Source organism: Salmo salar, chromosome ssa13 (genome assembly GCF_905237065.1).
Source record: "Salmo salar chromosome ssa13, Ssal_v3.1, whole genome shotgun sequence".
NCBI lineage: Eukaryota > Metazoa > Chordata > Actinopteri > Salmoniformes > Salmonidae > Salmo > Salmo salar.
This window is the reverse complement of record NC_059454.1, coordinates 8,865,899-8,882,342: the sequence shown is the minus strand read 5'-3', so window position 1 is coordinate 8,882,342 and position 16,444 is coordinate 8,865,899. Positions and strand designations below refer to the sequence as shown.

Genomic DNA, 16,444 nt, shown 5'->3' with positions numbered 1-16,444 from the left:
CATGAAGCAGGTTGAGAGAATGCCAAGCGTGTGCAAAGCTGTCATCAAGGCAAAGGGTGGCTACTTCGAAGAATCTTAAATATAAAATATATTTTGAATTAACATTTTTTAAATGTTTTGGTTACTACATGTGTGTTATTTCAGTTGTGATGTCTTCACTAACATTCTACAATATAGAATCCACACTTTTGACTGGTACTGTATATATAAACGAATTGGCGAGGGCACTAGAACAGTCTGCAGCACCTGGCCTCACTCTACTAGAATCTGAAATCAAATGTCTACTGTTTTCTGACGATCTGGTGCTTCTGTACCCAACCAAGGAGGGCCTACAGCAGCACCTAGCTATTCTGCACAGATTCTGCCAGACCTGGGCTCTGACAGTAAATCTCAGTAAGACAAAAATAATGGTGTTCCAAAAAGGTCCAGTTGCCAGGACCACAAATACATATTCCATCTAGACACCGTTGCCCCAGAGCACACAAAAAAAACTATGTGGTTCTTCCTTTATAAGTTGTCATTCTATGGCATGTTATTTAAGTGTCAGCCATTGTTGCCGTTAATGTTAGTTAGTGCTAGTCTGCCCACCAGAGGGCATCTTTGAGAAACTAAGTTATTGAAATGACATGGAGCTGTAGGCCTGAGTTAAAGGGAGCCTTGAATAGAACAGACCATATGGGATGGATTTTTAGAAATGTAGCTTAATTAATTTGATGAATATTATGGTGTTTCTATTCCAAGAAAAAAACGAAAATGCATTTCTTACTGTAGCCGATGTAGGCCTAAGTGTTTCCGTTAGGAAAATACGATGCTGTACAACGTGACCGGTCGTCAGTAGACCTAGGCTACTAAGTGACTGCGAGCGAAGAGCAAAATAATCCTAACATTCCACATAAAAATCGGATTGATTTATAAAGACCAGTCCCCAAGCTCTGTCATTCAGTGATATTTATTCCCATAGTAATTTCTGGATCCAGACAGATATGGTTAGGAAACAATGCATTTGGGGGTCTATGCAAAAGAGATGGGAGAAGTGACACGCCTCGCAAACATCCATTAATACATTTAAGTTCCCTAAACTCAGCAAGAGTCTATTGTCCTGCTGATAGCCCATTAAGGGTGGATGGCTTCTTGTTTATTCTTAAAAGAACTCCAGCTCAGAGAAGAGAAAGGAGTCTTGAATAATTAAACACTGACAGTGGACTTGGTAAGACATTTTATATAGTTTTTTTTTGTCTGACAAAGACCTTTTGCATGGCCCAGGCATGGATCAAAGCTGGCGAGATATTCTATGATGTCATCTTCACAGACGAGTCAACCGTGGCCCTTGCTACAGAAAAAACCGCGCCAGCAGAGTAAGTAGACCTACACCTGTTTAAACAGCACATTACGCAACGCTAGTGAGACTCACCACTTTAAACCGCACATTACTCAACGCTAGTGAGACTCGCCACTTTTAACCTCTATGGGACCCTCTTCCCGTTCTCATCCCGGTAACGGGATTGCTTGACAAGATAGCAAAAATCTAAATTTCAATTTCTCAAACAATCAACTATTTTACACCATTTTTGAAAGATAAACATCTCCTTAATCCAACCACGTTGTCCGATTTTAAAAAGGCTTTACGGCGAAAGCATAAAGTTACATTATGTTAGGACAGTACATAGACAAAAAATTACACACAGCCATTTTCAATGCAAGGACAGGCGTCACCAAAAGCAGAAAACCAGCTAAAATTATGCACTAACCTTTGACAATCTTCATCAGATGACACTCCTAGGACATTGTTAGACAATACATGCATTTTTTGTTCTATCAAGTTCATATTTATATCCAAAAACAGCATTTTACATTGGCGCGTGACGTTCAGAAAATGTATTTCCCCAAACTTCCGGTGAATCAGTACAGCAATTTACAAAAATACTCGTCATAAACGTTGATAAAATATTAAACTGTTATTCAAGAATTATAGATTAACATCTCCTGAATGCAACCGCATTGACAGATTTCAAAATAACTTTACTGGGAAAGCACACTTTACAATAATCTGAGTACTGTGCTCAGAAAAATACACTACGCAATACAGATAGCCGCCATTTTGGAGTCATCTAAATGCATAAATAGCATTATAAATATTCACTTACCTTTTAATTATCTTCATCAGAAGGCACTTCCAGGAATTCCCAGGTCCACAACAACTGTTGTTTTGTTCGATAAAGTTCATAATTTATGTCCAAATAACTCCATGTTGTTTGCGCATTCAGTAAGCTACTCAAAATGTAGGACGCGTGAGGAAAATGTCACGACGAAAAGTTAAAAAAAAAAAAAATCTATTTACGTTCGTTGAAACATGTCAAACGTTGTATAGCATCAATCTTTAGGGCCTTTAGAATGTGAAGATTCAGTAATATTCCAACCGGACTCATGCATTGTCTTGAAAAACGTTTTGGAACAGAGCTTCCTCTCTCGTGAATGCGCGCCAATGAACTGACATCCTTCCCTGGGTTACCAACTTCCCAGCCTTCTCATTCGGTCTCTGTTCATCATAGACGCCTCAAACAACTTTCTAAAGACTGTTGACATCTAGTGGAAGCCTTAGGAAGTGCAAAATGAATCCTTAGTCACTGTGTGTTCGATTGGCAATGACTTGAAAAACCTACAGGCACCAGATTTTTCATTTCCTGGTTGTATTTTTCTCTGGTTTTTGTCTGCCATATGAGTTCTGTTATACTCACAGACACCATTCAAACAGTTTTAGAAACTTCAGAATGTTTTCTATCCAAATCTACTAATAATATGCATATTCTAGTTTCTGGGCCAGAGTAGTAACCTGTTTAAATTGGGTACGTTTTTCATCCGGCCGTGAAAATACTGCCCCCTAGCCCAGACAGGTTAACAGCACATTACTTAACACTAGTGAGACTCACCACTTTTAACAGCACTTTACTCACCACTTTTAACAGCACATTACTCACCACTAGTGAGACTCAGCACTTTAAACAGCACATTACTCATTACCTTGCCTACGGTAGGCCTACAGTATATCTACAAATATTTGTTTCATCTCTACATGTAGGTCTCCTGATTTTAAACCCAATACAACCTGTTTGGAATCAACTGAAAACATTAATCCGTGACTCTGCCAAACCTACAAGCAAAAATTAACTGGTGAAGGCCATCAAGACGTTTTGGCTTGAGAACCTGACCATACAACAATGCAACAAATACATTGATCATCTCAGCAAGGTTTTACCTGTGGTCGTGGAGCTACTAAAATGTAGCTGAAATGTACAGTTGTTGAAATAAACATCTGCATTTTGAGTATTTTTATCATTATTTTATTAATGAAAGCATAAAGATGTTGATGATCAAATGCTGTACATTTATATGCTTTATCTGACATTTTGCAGTTGCGTGAGGTATATTTTACATTTGTTATATTGTTGTTATTAGTCCCACCCTTCAGCTCCATTCAACCCCTCCCATCTATCTCTTAACACCATCCATATAGGATTTCTATTTGCCTTATATTTTTCAACTGTGGTTTCTATTCTCATAGTTTCTACAGATTGTAAGTTAAAGATGACATTTTTGCTAAAAGTATTATTATATTATTGATTGATTTGGCTATGACTTTTCAAATCACCCAGTATTGTCATCTGCATGGTTAGCTCCAGGTAAATGTTGCAATTCTTTAGCCATTCCTGGACCTGTAACCAAAAACGAGCTACATATGGACAGTACCAAAACAAATGATCTTATGACTCTGCCTCCTCACAGCAAAATCTGCAGAGCTGGGAAGGTTGTATCCCCCATATATAACATTCTATTGGTTGCTAGAATTTTTAATAATTTAAATTAAAAAATGCTAAGTTTTGAATCATAATATAATTCATATAATTCACTAGGTGTAGGCAAAACTATAAGCAAATAGGTAAACTGTGATATGACTAAAGAGTTAATCAAGGTGATTTTTCCACAAATAGACAAAGTTCCTTTCCATGGTAGCAAAATCGTATCTATTTTTGCTAACTTTCTATTAAAATGTATTGGAATGAGATCATTTCATTATTTTGGGATATGTATACCGAGTATGTCCACATCCCCGTCAGACCATTTTTATTGGTAAACTACACGGTAATGTAAAAGTTGTATTTTTTAGTGATCCAATATGTAATATAGTACACATATCATAATTTGGTTTTAATCCAGACAGGTCAGAAAGAGTATCTAGATCCTCTGAGGCTGTGGAGGAATTATAATTGTGGTTTTAAAAAGATAACAACGTACAATGAAACCTTTGTTTTTAAGCCCTGGATTTCTTATCCCTTAATATTGTTGTTGGATCTGATTTTAACAGCTAACATTTTGGTGGCAATAATAAATAGATATGCCGATAGTGGACAACCTTGTTTTACTTCTCTTGACAGTTTAAAACTTTCAGAGATGTAGCCATTTTTTACTATTTTACACCTAGGGTTACTATACATAATAACATTTTTATAAGAGATTCTCCAAAATTGAAATATTCCAGGCATTTATATTTAAACTCTAGTCGTATTTTATCAAAGGCCTTTTCAAAGTCGGCAATGAATACCAGGCCTAGTTTCCCAGATATTTCATAGTGTTCTATTGTTTCCAGTACTTATATTATCTCCAACATATTGTCCATGTAAAAACAAAAATCTAATTAGGATGAATAATATCAGACAATACCTTTAATTCTATGTGCTAAGCATTTTGCTAGAATTTCTACGTCACAGTACTGTAGTGTAAGAGGCCTCCCATTTTAATTTTTTTTATTAAATTACTTTTTTAAATTTGTTTATTTATATTTACAACTTGGATCCTGTTTCAGTAATAATGAAATCAGACCTTCTTGTTGAGTGTCCAATAATCTACCATTTATATAGGTGTGGTTAAAACATGCTAATAACAGTCCTCTGAGTATATTGAAAAGGTTTGGTATACTTCCACTGTTATGGATTCCAGCCCAGGAGTTTTCCCAGCCTTAAAGGCTTTAATTGCATCAAGAAGTTCCTCCTCTGTAATTTGGCTTTCACATGAGTCTTTCTGTACAGATGTTCATTTTACATTATTAATAGGGAAAAAATCCATACAATTATCTTCGGTTAGTGGGGATGGAGGAGACTGAAATGAGAATTTATGCTTAAAGTACTTTACTTCCTCTTTCAAAATATTGTTTGGTGAATCATGGGTGACTCCATTTCGAACAAGTTTCAGTAAATCATTTTTGGTAGCATTCCATTTCCTTTGTTAATATGGACTCTTTTGACCGAAATTGCTTTTGTTTTAGAGATTGGTACTGAATTGCATGGCCTCTAAAGACACATTTTATAAGTGTCCTATACAATAAGGGGATCTGCTGTACCTATGTTATGTCAGAAAAAGTCTTATCGATTCTTCTGTCATAGTTAACTTGTTTTTATCATCCAATAGATTTTGATTAAATCTCCAATATCCTCACTCATGTGGAAATTCTGTAAGAGTAATATATATTCCGACTGCATATATGCTCCGACAGCATTCTGTCCCCTATCAACACTTTTCAAACTTTTGGTGCCAGAGAGAATGACATAAGAAAGTAATCAAGACAACAAGCTTGATTGAGCCCCGCCATGTATATCTCACTAGGTCAGGATATTTAAGTCTTTATATATCCACTATTCCATTATATCCATGACATTCATGATTTCCTTAAGTGCCTGAGGGTGATAGTTTGTAGTGTGATTTCCTTTCCGGTCCATAGAGGTATTTAAGACCGTATTAAAATCTCCCACCATAATAATAGAGTTTAGTGTTGCTTATAGAGTTGATCAATTATTATATATTTTTTCAAAGAAGTGTGGACCATCACTATTTGGACCGTATAGGTCAATGAGCCATATCTGTTCATGGTCCAATAACATATTAAAAATCATCCATCTACATTGAGGATCTGTTTGGACAGATGGGTGGCGTTAGAATTTTGGCTGTCAGACGTATTAAAATCAACCAATATCAGCCTTTAAATGCTTTATAATCCAAATGTTTAAAGTGCATGTGGGCGACAGAGAGAAACAAAAGGGTGCAGTTTGAGGCAATGTGGCAGAGAGCGATGCTTGCGCTGGAGATGGGGGTGTGAACAGGTGGGTCTGGGCAGGTGTGATGTAGTTGTCTTTTGGATGTGTATGTTTTGTAGTGTCTCTAAAAATATAAAATGAGTACAAAGAAAAATCAAGCTTGCAAAACACATCTGATTATTCATTATGAATAGGATTTGTTTGATTTTATTTTTGTTTACATTCTTAATTATAACCACAATGTCACAAATAATTGCGCACACACACACACAACATGAGTAGATTAACTTGGTCAAAACAGTCCAAACATTTCTTTATTAAGGACTCAGAAAGAATGTTGGTACTTATTTATTTTGATCCAAAGCCATGAATGAGTGAGTCACTCAGCTTTATGCTGACAAATCCTCGCTGGTCTCTCTTTCATTCAGTTTCTTCTTCACGTCAGCAAAGGACTCCGTGTTTCAGAAACTCACTTTATATAGAGGGTCTATCAGTCTTTCACACTGTGTTAAATAAAGCCAGTTTGTTATTTAGAATGATTTGTTTCTGTTTTTAGAGGGAGAGAAACCAAAAGGCCACCGTGCCTATTTTCCGAAAATCGTGAGTACACGTCAAGTGTAATTACCTCATTTGTATTGACCTAAGTTCTCTCTCAACACCAGGACCACCACCAGCATTTTTTGTGTGTGTGCCTGATGCAGGACTCTAGTGCCAGAGACTGAAAACACCTCCATTAAGTTCTGAATAGAATAGAGAGTCAATTTGTGCCACAGTTTAGACTACTGATAGATCAGCGTTCTGACTCCCCCTTGTCGTAGTGCGCTGCAATGACAGAATGACGCAATCTGCCACCATCTACCATAAAAGGTTGCGGCATCAACTCCAAAACTTTTTAAGGAAGAACCACTGTACATACCTCGGCCTAAACGTCAGCGCCACAGGTAACTTCCACAAAGCTGTGAACGATCTGAGAGACAAGGCAAGAAGAGCCTTCTATGCCATCAAATGGAACATCAAATTCGACATACCACTGTGATGGAGTGCCTTAGACCACTGCGCCACTCGGGAGGCCCCTTGGCTAAAAATACTTGAATCAATTATAGAACCCATTGTCCTTCATGGTTGTGAGGTCTGGGGTCCGCTCACCAACCAATAATTCACAAAATGGGACAAACACCAAATTGAGAGACTGCATGCAGAATTCTGCAAAAATATCCTCTGTGTACAACGTAAAACACCAAATAATGCATGCAGAGCAGAATTAGGCCGATACACTCTAATGATCAAAATCCAGAAAAGAGCTGTTCAATTCTACAAGCGATTCCCAAACCTTCCATAACAAAGCCATCAACTACAGAGAGATGAACCTGGAGAAGAGTGGTCCTGGGGCTCTGTTCACAAACACAAGCAGACCCCACAGAGCCCCAGGACAGCAACACAATTACACCCAACCAATTCATGAGAAAACAAAGTTATTACTTGACACATTGGAAATAATTAGCAAAAAAAGTCAGCAAACTAGAATGCTATTTGGCCTGAAACAGAGAGTACACAGTGGCAGAATACCTGACCACTGTGGCTGACCCAAACTTAAGGAAAGCTTTGACTATGTACAGACTCAGTGAGCATAGCCTTGCTATTGAGAAAGGCCACTGTAGGCAAACTTGGCTCTCAAGAGAAGACAGGCTATGTGCACACTGCCCACAAAATGAGGTGGAAACTGAGCTGCACTTCCTAACCTCCTGCCAAATGTATGACCATAATAGAGACACATATTTCCCTCAGATTACACAGACCCACAAAAAATGTGAAAACAAAACCAATTTTGATAGACTCCCATATCTATTGGATGAAATACCACAGTGTGCCATCACGGCAGCAAGATTTGTGACCTGTTGCCACAAGAAAATGGCAACCAGTGAAGAACAAACACCATTGCAAATACAACCCATATTTATGTTAATTTATTTTCCCTTTTGTACTTTAATTATTTTCACATCGTTACAACACTGTATATAGACATATGACATTTGAAATGTCTTTATTCTTTTGGAACTTTTGTGAGTGTAATGTTTACTGTAAATGTGTTTATTTCACTTGCTTTGGCAATGTAAACATATGTTTCCCATTGCCAATAAAGCCCCTTAAATTGAAATTGAATTGAGAGAAAATGTTTAGACTACAGTTCAAAATGTACTTTTCTGGCTTATTTTGTTTCATTATTAGTTCTCGTGTAATTGATGAGTCTCTTTTTCTTTTCAGGTGCTGGGGAGTCTGGGAAAAGTACAATAGTGAAGCAGATGAAGTAAGTTAATGTGTCACACACACACACATATAACAAGGACATCACGATGTGAACACTTTGCATTCCAAACTGCATTATGTCAAACACACAATCCCCATGATGGTTGCAGCACAGAACTAGAATGAGTTGGTGATGAGCGGTTTGACTGTTCTATTCATTCCATTTCTATGGGTAGAAATGTTGCAGGCCAAAATGGCATTCAAACTCACGTACAACACGACGGTAGCGCGTTGCAGTCCAAACTGAATTCGAACAAACTTGCATAAACCACGGCAAAAGGTTACTGTTACTATTTCTGGTTTTGACATTTTTAATAAGTTATATAACTGATTATTTTAACTTAAACAGTTAACCCGATTAGTTAAACCGTTAACTGGCATTCAGAAAATATGCTGTTGATGTACACTACTGTCTTTTTGTGAGGGTTTAATGGTGCAGGGATAATTTCCATTGCCAGCTGAGTTCATCTCTTTCTGTGTGTGTATGTGTGTGTGTGGCGTAGAGAGATGCTAGCCTCATTTAACGTGGCACTCAGGCAGAGAGACCATGGAAGAAGCACACATTACATAACACAATGGCCACAGAGGCCAGCAGCTAGCCTGGCACGGCCTGAATAGACTACCAACCCTGTATTCCCACATTAATCATGCCTATTTACTCACACAATAGTCCTATTAACAGTTGGTTGGTTTTGGGAAATGTCTTGTCTTGAATGGTCACACGTACAGAAAAGTTCAAAACTTCAGTTAGATTTCCCTTAGACCAGAGTGACAATGTTCCACAGTCCAGATTACGTAGAATACATGCCTAATCCATTGATTCATACCAAGTGTTATTAAGTTGTATTTTCTTTTAAAAATGATATTTTGGGGGGGGGACCGCCACCATCCACCCCTTCGGAGGACAACTTTATTAATGATATTCAAGTGTGGATATTGGAACAGACCGAGTGACTTTATCTGAAATCTAAACTAGCATGATGTTTTGAATGTTTTCCCGTTCAGAATCATCCATGAGGCCGGCTACTCTGAGGAGGAGTGTAAACAGTACAGAGTGGTGGTGTACAGCAACACTATCCAGTCTATCATCGCCGTCATCAGAGCCATGGGACACCTAAAGATAGACTTTGGGGACGCCGCACGAGCGGTAGGCACACAACACAACGTAACTTTATGTTCTAGCAAAACAACTTTTTCTTAATGAGTGGTTTGTATTATGTCTTTGATGCCCTACTTTCTTAAACTATGGGTCGGGACCCAAAGTGTGTCTCTGTGGCATGTGAGTGGTGGGTCGCCAGTTATGAGCTACGTCTATAATCGCATGCTATTTCATCTTAATTTGGGTCCTTTCGGAGGGTGATTTGTGTCACCAGAGGACGGTCAATTTATCATTTGGGTCTCAAGCTGAAAAAAGGTTTAAGAACTCATGCCCTTCTGTATTTGATGAGCTGAGTCTTTACAGTTCTCGTCGTCTACTGAACAGGTCTCACATTTTCACCAAGGGTCTGATTTAGAGTTGAGGAAAGTGGACGAAACTCAAGACTTTTACTTTAATAATTTACACGGTTTAATGGGAGGCTTGTTCAAAAATGTGATGTAAGTGCATGGATCTCAGGACAGAATATTGCCCCAAGTGCAGTGGTGTAAAGTACTTTAGTAAAAATACTTTAAAGTACTACTCAAGTAGTTTTTTGGGGTAATGTACTTTACTATTTATATTTTGGACGAAATAAATATCTAATTTACATAAGTATTTACACCCCTGAGTCAATATATGTTAGAATCAGTTTTTGGCACATTTTTTTGACTTGTTAAATAAGTTCAGGAGTAAAAAATTGCTTATGCTTTCCATAACCAAAGGGTTGAAAACGTACTGACTCAAGACATTTTCAACTTTTCATTGATTTAGTAAACATTTCTAAAAACATAATTCCACTTTGACATTATGATGTATTGTGGGTAAACCAGTGACACAAAATATCTATTTAATCCATTTTTAATTCAGGCTGAAATAAAACAAAAAAAGTCAAGGGCTGTGAATACTACCTGTAGGCACTGTACCTGTAGGCACTGTACCTGTAGTGAATGTACCTGTAGGAATGTATACGCTTAAAACTGAGCCTTTATTGGAAGGTTTTGCAGCCTCCAGGGTTTTCTTGAGGAGGGGGGCGTTCGTCTTTCATAAACATTATGGCAGTGTTTCCCAAAGCTCTTCCACCTGTTCTATTTATTCTACACTAGCACACCTGATTCAATTTATCAACGGGTTGGGGATTTTACACTGAACAGAAATATATAACCACAACATGCAACAATTTCAAAGATTTTACTGAGTTACAATTCACATAAGGAAATCAGTCAATTTAAATAAATTCATTAGGCCCTAATCTATAGATTTCACATGACTGGGAATACAGATATTTTTCTGTTGGTCACAGATAACTTAAATAAGTAGGGGCGTGGAACCAGTCAGTATCTGGTGTGACTACCATTAGCCTCATGCAGCGTGACACATCTCCTTCACATAGAGTTGATCAGGCTGTTGATTGTGGCCTGTGGAATGTTGTCCCACTCCTCTTCAACGGCTGTGCGAAGTTAATGGATATTGGTGGGAACTGGAACACACTGTCGTACACATCGATCCAGAGCATCCCAAACATGCTCAATGGGTGACATGTCTGGTGAGTATGCAGGCCATGGAACTGGGATATTTTCAGCTTCCAGGAATTGTGTACAGATCCTTGCGACATGGGGCCGTGCATTATCGTGCTGAAACATGAGGTGATGGCGGCGGATAACTGGCACGACACTGGGCCTCAGGATCTCGTCACGGTGTCTCTGCATTGAAATTGCCATTGATAAAATGCAATTGTGTTCGTTGTCCGTAGCTTATGCCTGCCCATACCATAACCCCACCGCCACCATGGGGCACTCTGTGGAGGTCCTGGGCTGGCTTACACGTGGTCTGTGGTTGTGAGGCCGGTTGGACGTACTGCCAAATTCTCTAAAACGACAATGGAGGCGGCTTATGGTAGAGAAATGAACATTAAATGATCCGGCAACAGCTCTGGTGGATATTCCTGCAGTCAGCATGCCAATTGCACGCTCCCTCAAAACCTGAGACATCTGTGGTATTGTGTTGTGTGACAAAACTGCCCATTTTAGAGTGGCCTTTATTGTCCCCAGCACAAGGTGCACTTGTGTAATGATCATGCAGTTTAATCAGCTTCTTGATATGCCACAACTGTCAGGTGGATGGATTATCTTGGCAAAGGAGAAATCCTCACTAACAGGGATGTAAACAAATTTGTGCACAACATTAGAGAGAAATATGTTTTTTGTGCATATGGAAGATTTCTGGGATATTTTATTTCAGCTCATGAAACGTGGGACCAACACTTTACATGCTGCGTTTACATTTTTCTTACTTGTAGTTAACCAGTTGAATCAGGTGAGCTCGTTCTGGAATATATGAAGTATCTGGAAGAATGGGTCCCAGATGTGATTTGGGAAACACTGGTCAATCAATGAATCACTGGTCTAATGGGCATGTCTATTTTACCAGGACGATGCTCGTCAGCTGTTTGTATTGGCTGGTACAACGGAGGAGGGTGTGATCTCATCAGATCTAACCGGTGTGATACGGAAACTGTGGACGGACAGCGGGGTCCAGACCTGCTTCCTGCGCTCCAGAGAGTACCAGCTCAACGACTCAGCATCCTAGTAAGACACGCACACACACACACAGACTGACAGACGGACACAGTACGCGCACACACACACACACACACACACACACACAGTACACGCGCAGTACACTTCCACTTGTTATGCTTATAGACTGGTTTTATTTACACATAATACAAATACGTGCCACAAAGATACACCCTGTCCGTTTACAGTGCTGGAACTGAATTGCAGCTCCCCAAACCTGTAAGCTGCCGACAGATTCACTTCTATAAGAACGACTGTGTCAGGATTTCTTAATTCACTGACAACATCCTCTTGTCATACACGACTGAAACTTAACCCTCTTTCCTCTGAATTTCATCTCTTGAGAGGTTACATTTCAGAAGGACCAAGAATACGTTTTTTTTTTTTGTGCTATGCAAAACGCTTACAGTAGAGAGGGACAAAACTGGTCTTGCGATCCCTCTGTCTTGTACAAGGTCGTTTAGAATACAGCTTGTTCAGAATGTAGACCTCGTCTCGCTAGCTGATACAGCTGATGGTGTTCCTCAACGCAGTGGGAGATAAACACCGTCGTCACAGACCTTACCCAGCCTGTTGTCAAAGCTGTTACCATTTCAGTTAGGAAGTATTGGAGTTTCTCTACGGTGTAAATTCATGTGTTACTGTCGGTTGTAGTATACTGTTTGTCCATTTCAGTTATGATTTGAATGAGTTATTTGTTGATTTAGAGCCTTCACCAGAGTAATGTAATTTACTGTAGCCTACAAGCTGTACAGTAGATTGTGTAAGTACAGTATACGATACTTGTACACCAGAATCTAAAAGAGGGAACTAACTTTATTTATACATGTACTGAATATTTAGACCAGGGTTCCCCAACTGGCGGCCTGCTGGCCCTCTAGTGACCCCCCCCCCACACCGGGTTCCACTCCTATCAGCTACAAAACAAGAAGAGGCAGGTGCAGTTGGCCACGCCATCACCAACACTGGACAAATGAGGAGTGGAAAAACATCGCCTGGTCTGACGAATCCCGGATCCTGTTGTGTCATACTGATGGCAGAGTCAGGATTTGGCGTAAGCAGCATGAGTCCAAGGCCAAATTCTGCCTGGTGTCAACGGTACAGGATGGTGGTGGTGGTGTAATGGTGTAGGGAATGTTTTCCTATTACACGTTATGTCCATTGATACCAATTGAGCAACGTTTCCACGCCCTGAAGAATTTGGGGGTCCGACCTGGTACTAGATGGGTGTACCTAGTAAACTGTGTGTATGTGATCGTATACAAACAAAAGCAAAGGTTTGAAATTATTATGTTATATTCATATTATATGTGTTTGGGCTTGTTACGGTCAATTTGCAGTCTACAAATGATTTTGTAATTATGTTCCAAACCCCTGACCATCAGCTCAAGAAAGAAATCGTCCCGCGGCTGAATCTAGTTGATGATCCCTGATGTCACAATAAGAGGAAGTTAAGGTATCATTTTACCATTATGATAAATGCAAAGGTAATGGCAACCTTTAGTGTTCCTGTCACACATCCTGCCTGGGGGGGGGTAGGTTAGTGTGAAGGACACGTTGACTTTGTATTGGCAACACAGGACATGTAGTGGTAGTTGTAGGTCAGAGCTCTCTGTCTGTCAATGCAAGACCTGGGTTCAAATAGTATTTCAAAAACAATTTCTAGTACTTTCTGTGCTTAATTGAACTCGCCTGGACTTAATGGACCAATAGAGTAGTCCCAAAAGTGCCAACTCCACCCACCTGGAACTATATAGGCAAGCTAGAGCAAACGCTGAAAGTATTTCACCATTTAGTCTGGTTGTATGTAGGTGCTCTTCATCTGTCTGTCCACGTTGCAGAGCTGCTTGGTTGGAGAGACTACTAGAGTGAGTCAGTCTAGCTCTAGCCTGTACTCTCTGTTTTCACTCACACCTCTAGCAGGCAATGTTTATTATCATTTATCAACATATTTAGATTAAATTCACATGGATCACACAGGATTCCACAGGCCTCGGCTGTTTCCGTCTTTCTTTCTGTACTCCAGTCCAGCCTCTGTCTGTCTGTCTCTGTCTGTCTGTCTGTCTCTGTCTCTGTCTGTCTGTCTCTGTCTGTCTGTCTGTCTGTCTGTCTGTCTCTGTCTGTCTGTCTCTGCGCCTGTCTCTGCGCCTGTCTCTGTCTTCCTCTGTCTCTGCGCCTGTCTCTGTCTGTCTGTCTCTGCGCCTGTCTCTGCGCCTGTCTCTGCGCCTGTCTCTGCGCCTGTCTCTGCACCTGTCTCTGCGCCTGTCTCTGCGCCTGTCTCTGCGCCTGTCTCTGCGCCTGTCTCTGCGCCTGTCTCTGCGCCTGTCTCTGCGCCTGTCTCTGCGCCTGTCTCTGTCTGTCTGTCTCTGTCTGTCTGCGCCTGTCTCTGCCTCTGTCTCTGCGCCTGTCTCTGCCTCTGTCTCTGCGCCTGTCTCTGTCTGCCTCTGTCTCTCTGGCCTCGGCTCTGTCTGTCTGTCTGTCTGTCTGTCTGTCTGTCTGTCTGTCTGTCTGTCTGTCTGTCTGTCTGTCCAGAGAATATGTCCTCCAGTCACGTTCACTTGACTGTTGTTCACTTTGTAAAAAGGGCTTTACATACCTTTTGATTGATTGACTGGACATGCCGTCTAAATAAATAAAATAAAATGTTATCCTTCACATACTTCGTAAACAACAGGTGTGGACTAACAGTGAAATGCTGACGGGCCCTTCCCAACAATGTAGAGAGAAACAACAGGTGTAGACTAACAGTGAAATGCTTTATGACGGGCCCTTCCCAACAATGTAGAGAGAAACAACAGGTGTGGACTAACAGTGAAATGCTGACGGGCCCTTCCCAACAATGTAGAGAGAAACAACAGGTGTAGACTAACAGTGAAATGCTGACGGGCCCTTCCCAACAATGTAGAGAGAAACAACAGGTGTAGACTAACAGTGAAATGCTGACGGGCCCTTCCCAACAATGTAGAGAGAAACAACAGGTGTAGACTAACAGTGAAATGCTGACGGGCCCTTCCCAACAATGTAGAGAGAAACAACAGGTGTAGACTAACAGTGAAATGCTGACGGGCCCTTCCCAACAATGTAGAGAGAAACAACAGGTGTAGACTAACAGTGAAATGCTGACGGGCCCTTCCCAACAATGTAGAGAGAAACAACAGGTGTAGACTAACAGTGAAATGCTGACGGGCCCTTCCCAACAATGTAGAGAGAAACAACAGGTGTAGACTAACAGTGAAATGCTGACGGGCCCTTCCCAACAATGTAGAGAGAAACAACAGGTGTAGACTAACAGTGAAATGTCTGACGGGCCCTTCCCAACAATGTAGAGAGAAACAACAGGTGTAGACTAACAGTGAAATGCTGACGGGCCCTTCCCAACAATGTAGAGAGAAACAACAGGTGTAGACTAACAGTGAAATGCTTTCTGACGGGCCCTTCCCAACAATGTAGAGAGAAACAACAGGTGTAGACTAACAGTGAAATGCTGACGGGCCCTTCCCAACAATGTAGAGAGAAACAACAGGTGTAGACTAACAGTGAAATGCTGACGGGCCCTTCCCAACAATGTAGAGAGAAACAACAGGTGTGGACTAACAGTGAAATGCTGACGGGCCCTTCCCAACAATGTAGAGAGAAACAACAGGTGTAGACTAACAGTGAAATGCTGACGGGCCCTTCCCAACAATGTCGATAGAAAGAAAATGGAGAAATAATAGAAAAGTAAAACGCATAGTAATTAAAACCACAGTAACAGTTCTACTAAGGGAACATATGGAAGTATAATTTAGCTATTTGATTTGGAATTTTATGACTCCTTCAGGTATACAAAAAAAAAACAACCCCAAAAATATTATGAAACGTTGAATTTGGCCTTAATGCTATTCCCCCGTAGAAACACATTGAACAGATGCATACATGGAAAAACAGATGGTCCAAAAATACATCAAAAAGGAAGTTTGTTTTAAAGTGTCTGTCCTATATCTGAGATATTATTTAGATTTATTTTTATCCATATTTAACACGTTTTTTAGGGCACTAAACTACTTCAGTATTACTTCCATAATTCTCTCCTGACCCGTCTCTCTTTTTCACTCTCTCCTGACCTCTGTCTGTCTCTCTCTTTCTTTCGCTCTTCTGACCTGTTCTCTCTCTCTCTCTCTCCTGCCCTGTCTCTCTCTCCTGACCTGTTTCTCGTTGTCTCTCCTCCCTCAGTTATCTGAATGACCTGGACCGTATTGCCCAACAGAGTTATGTCCCCACCCAGCAAGATGTGCTGAGGACCAGAGTCAAGACTACCGGCATTGTGGAGACACACTTTACCTTCAAAGAGCTCTACTTCAAGT

General features: G+C 40.3%; 1 protein-coding gene across 1 annotated transcript in view; it reads left to right on the top strand.

The window, feature by feature from the left end:
• Nucleotides 1-16,444, top strand: part of gnai3 (guanine nucleotide binding protein (G protein), alpha inhibiting activity polypeptide 3) — a 64,263-nt gene that overhangs the window by 37,284 nt on the left and 10,535 nt on the right. The window contains exons 2-5 of the mRNA XM_045692881.1: nt 8,346-8,388; nt 9,393-9,534; nt 11,953-12,110; nt 16,314-16,442. Of these exons, the coding sequence (XP_045548837.1) occupies nt 8,346-8,388; nt 9,393-9,534; nt 11,953-12,110; nt 16,314-16,442 (472 nt within the window). The remainder of the gene's footprint in view (nt 1-8,345; nt 8,389-9,392; nt 9,535-11,952; nt 12,111-16,313; nt 16,443-16,444) is intronic.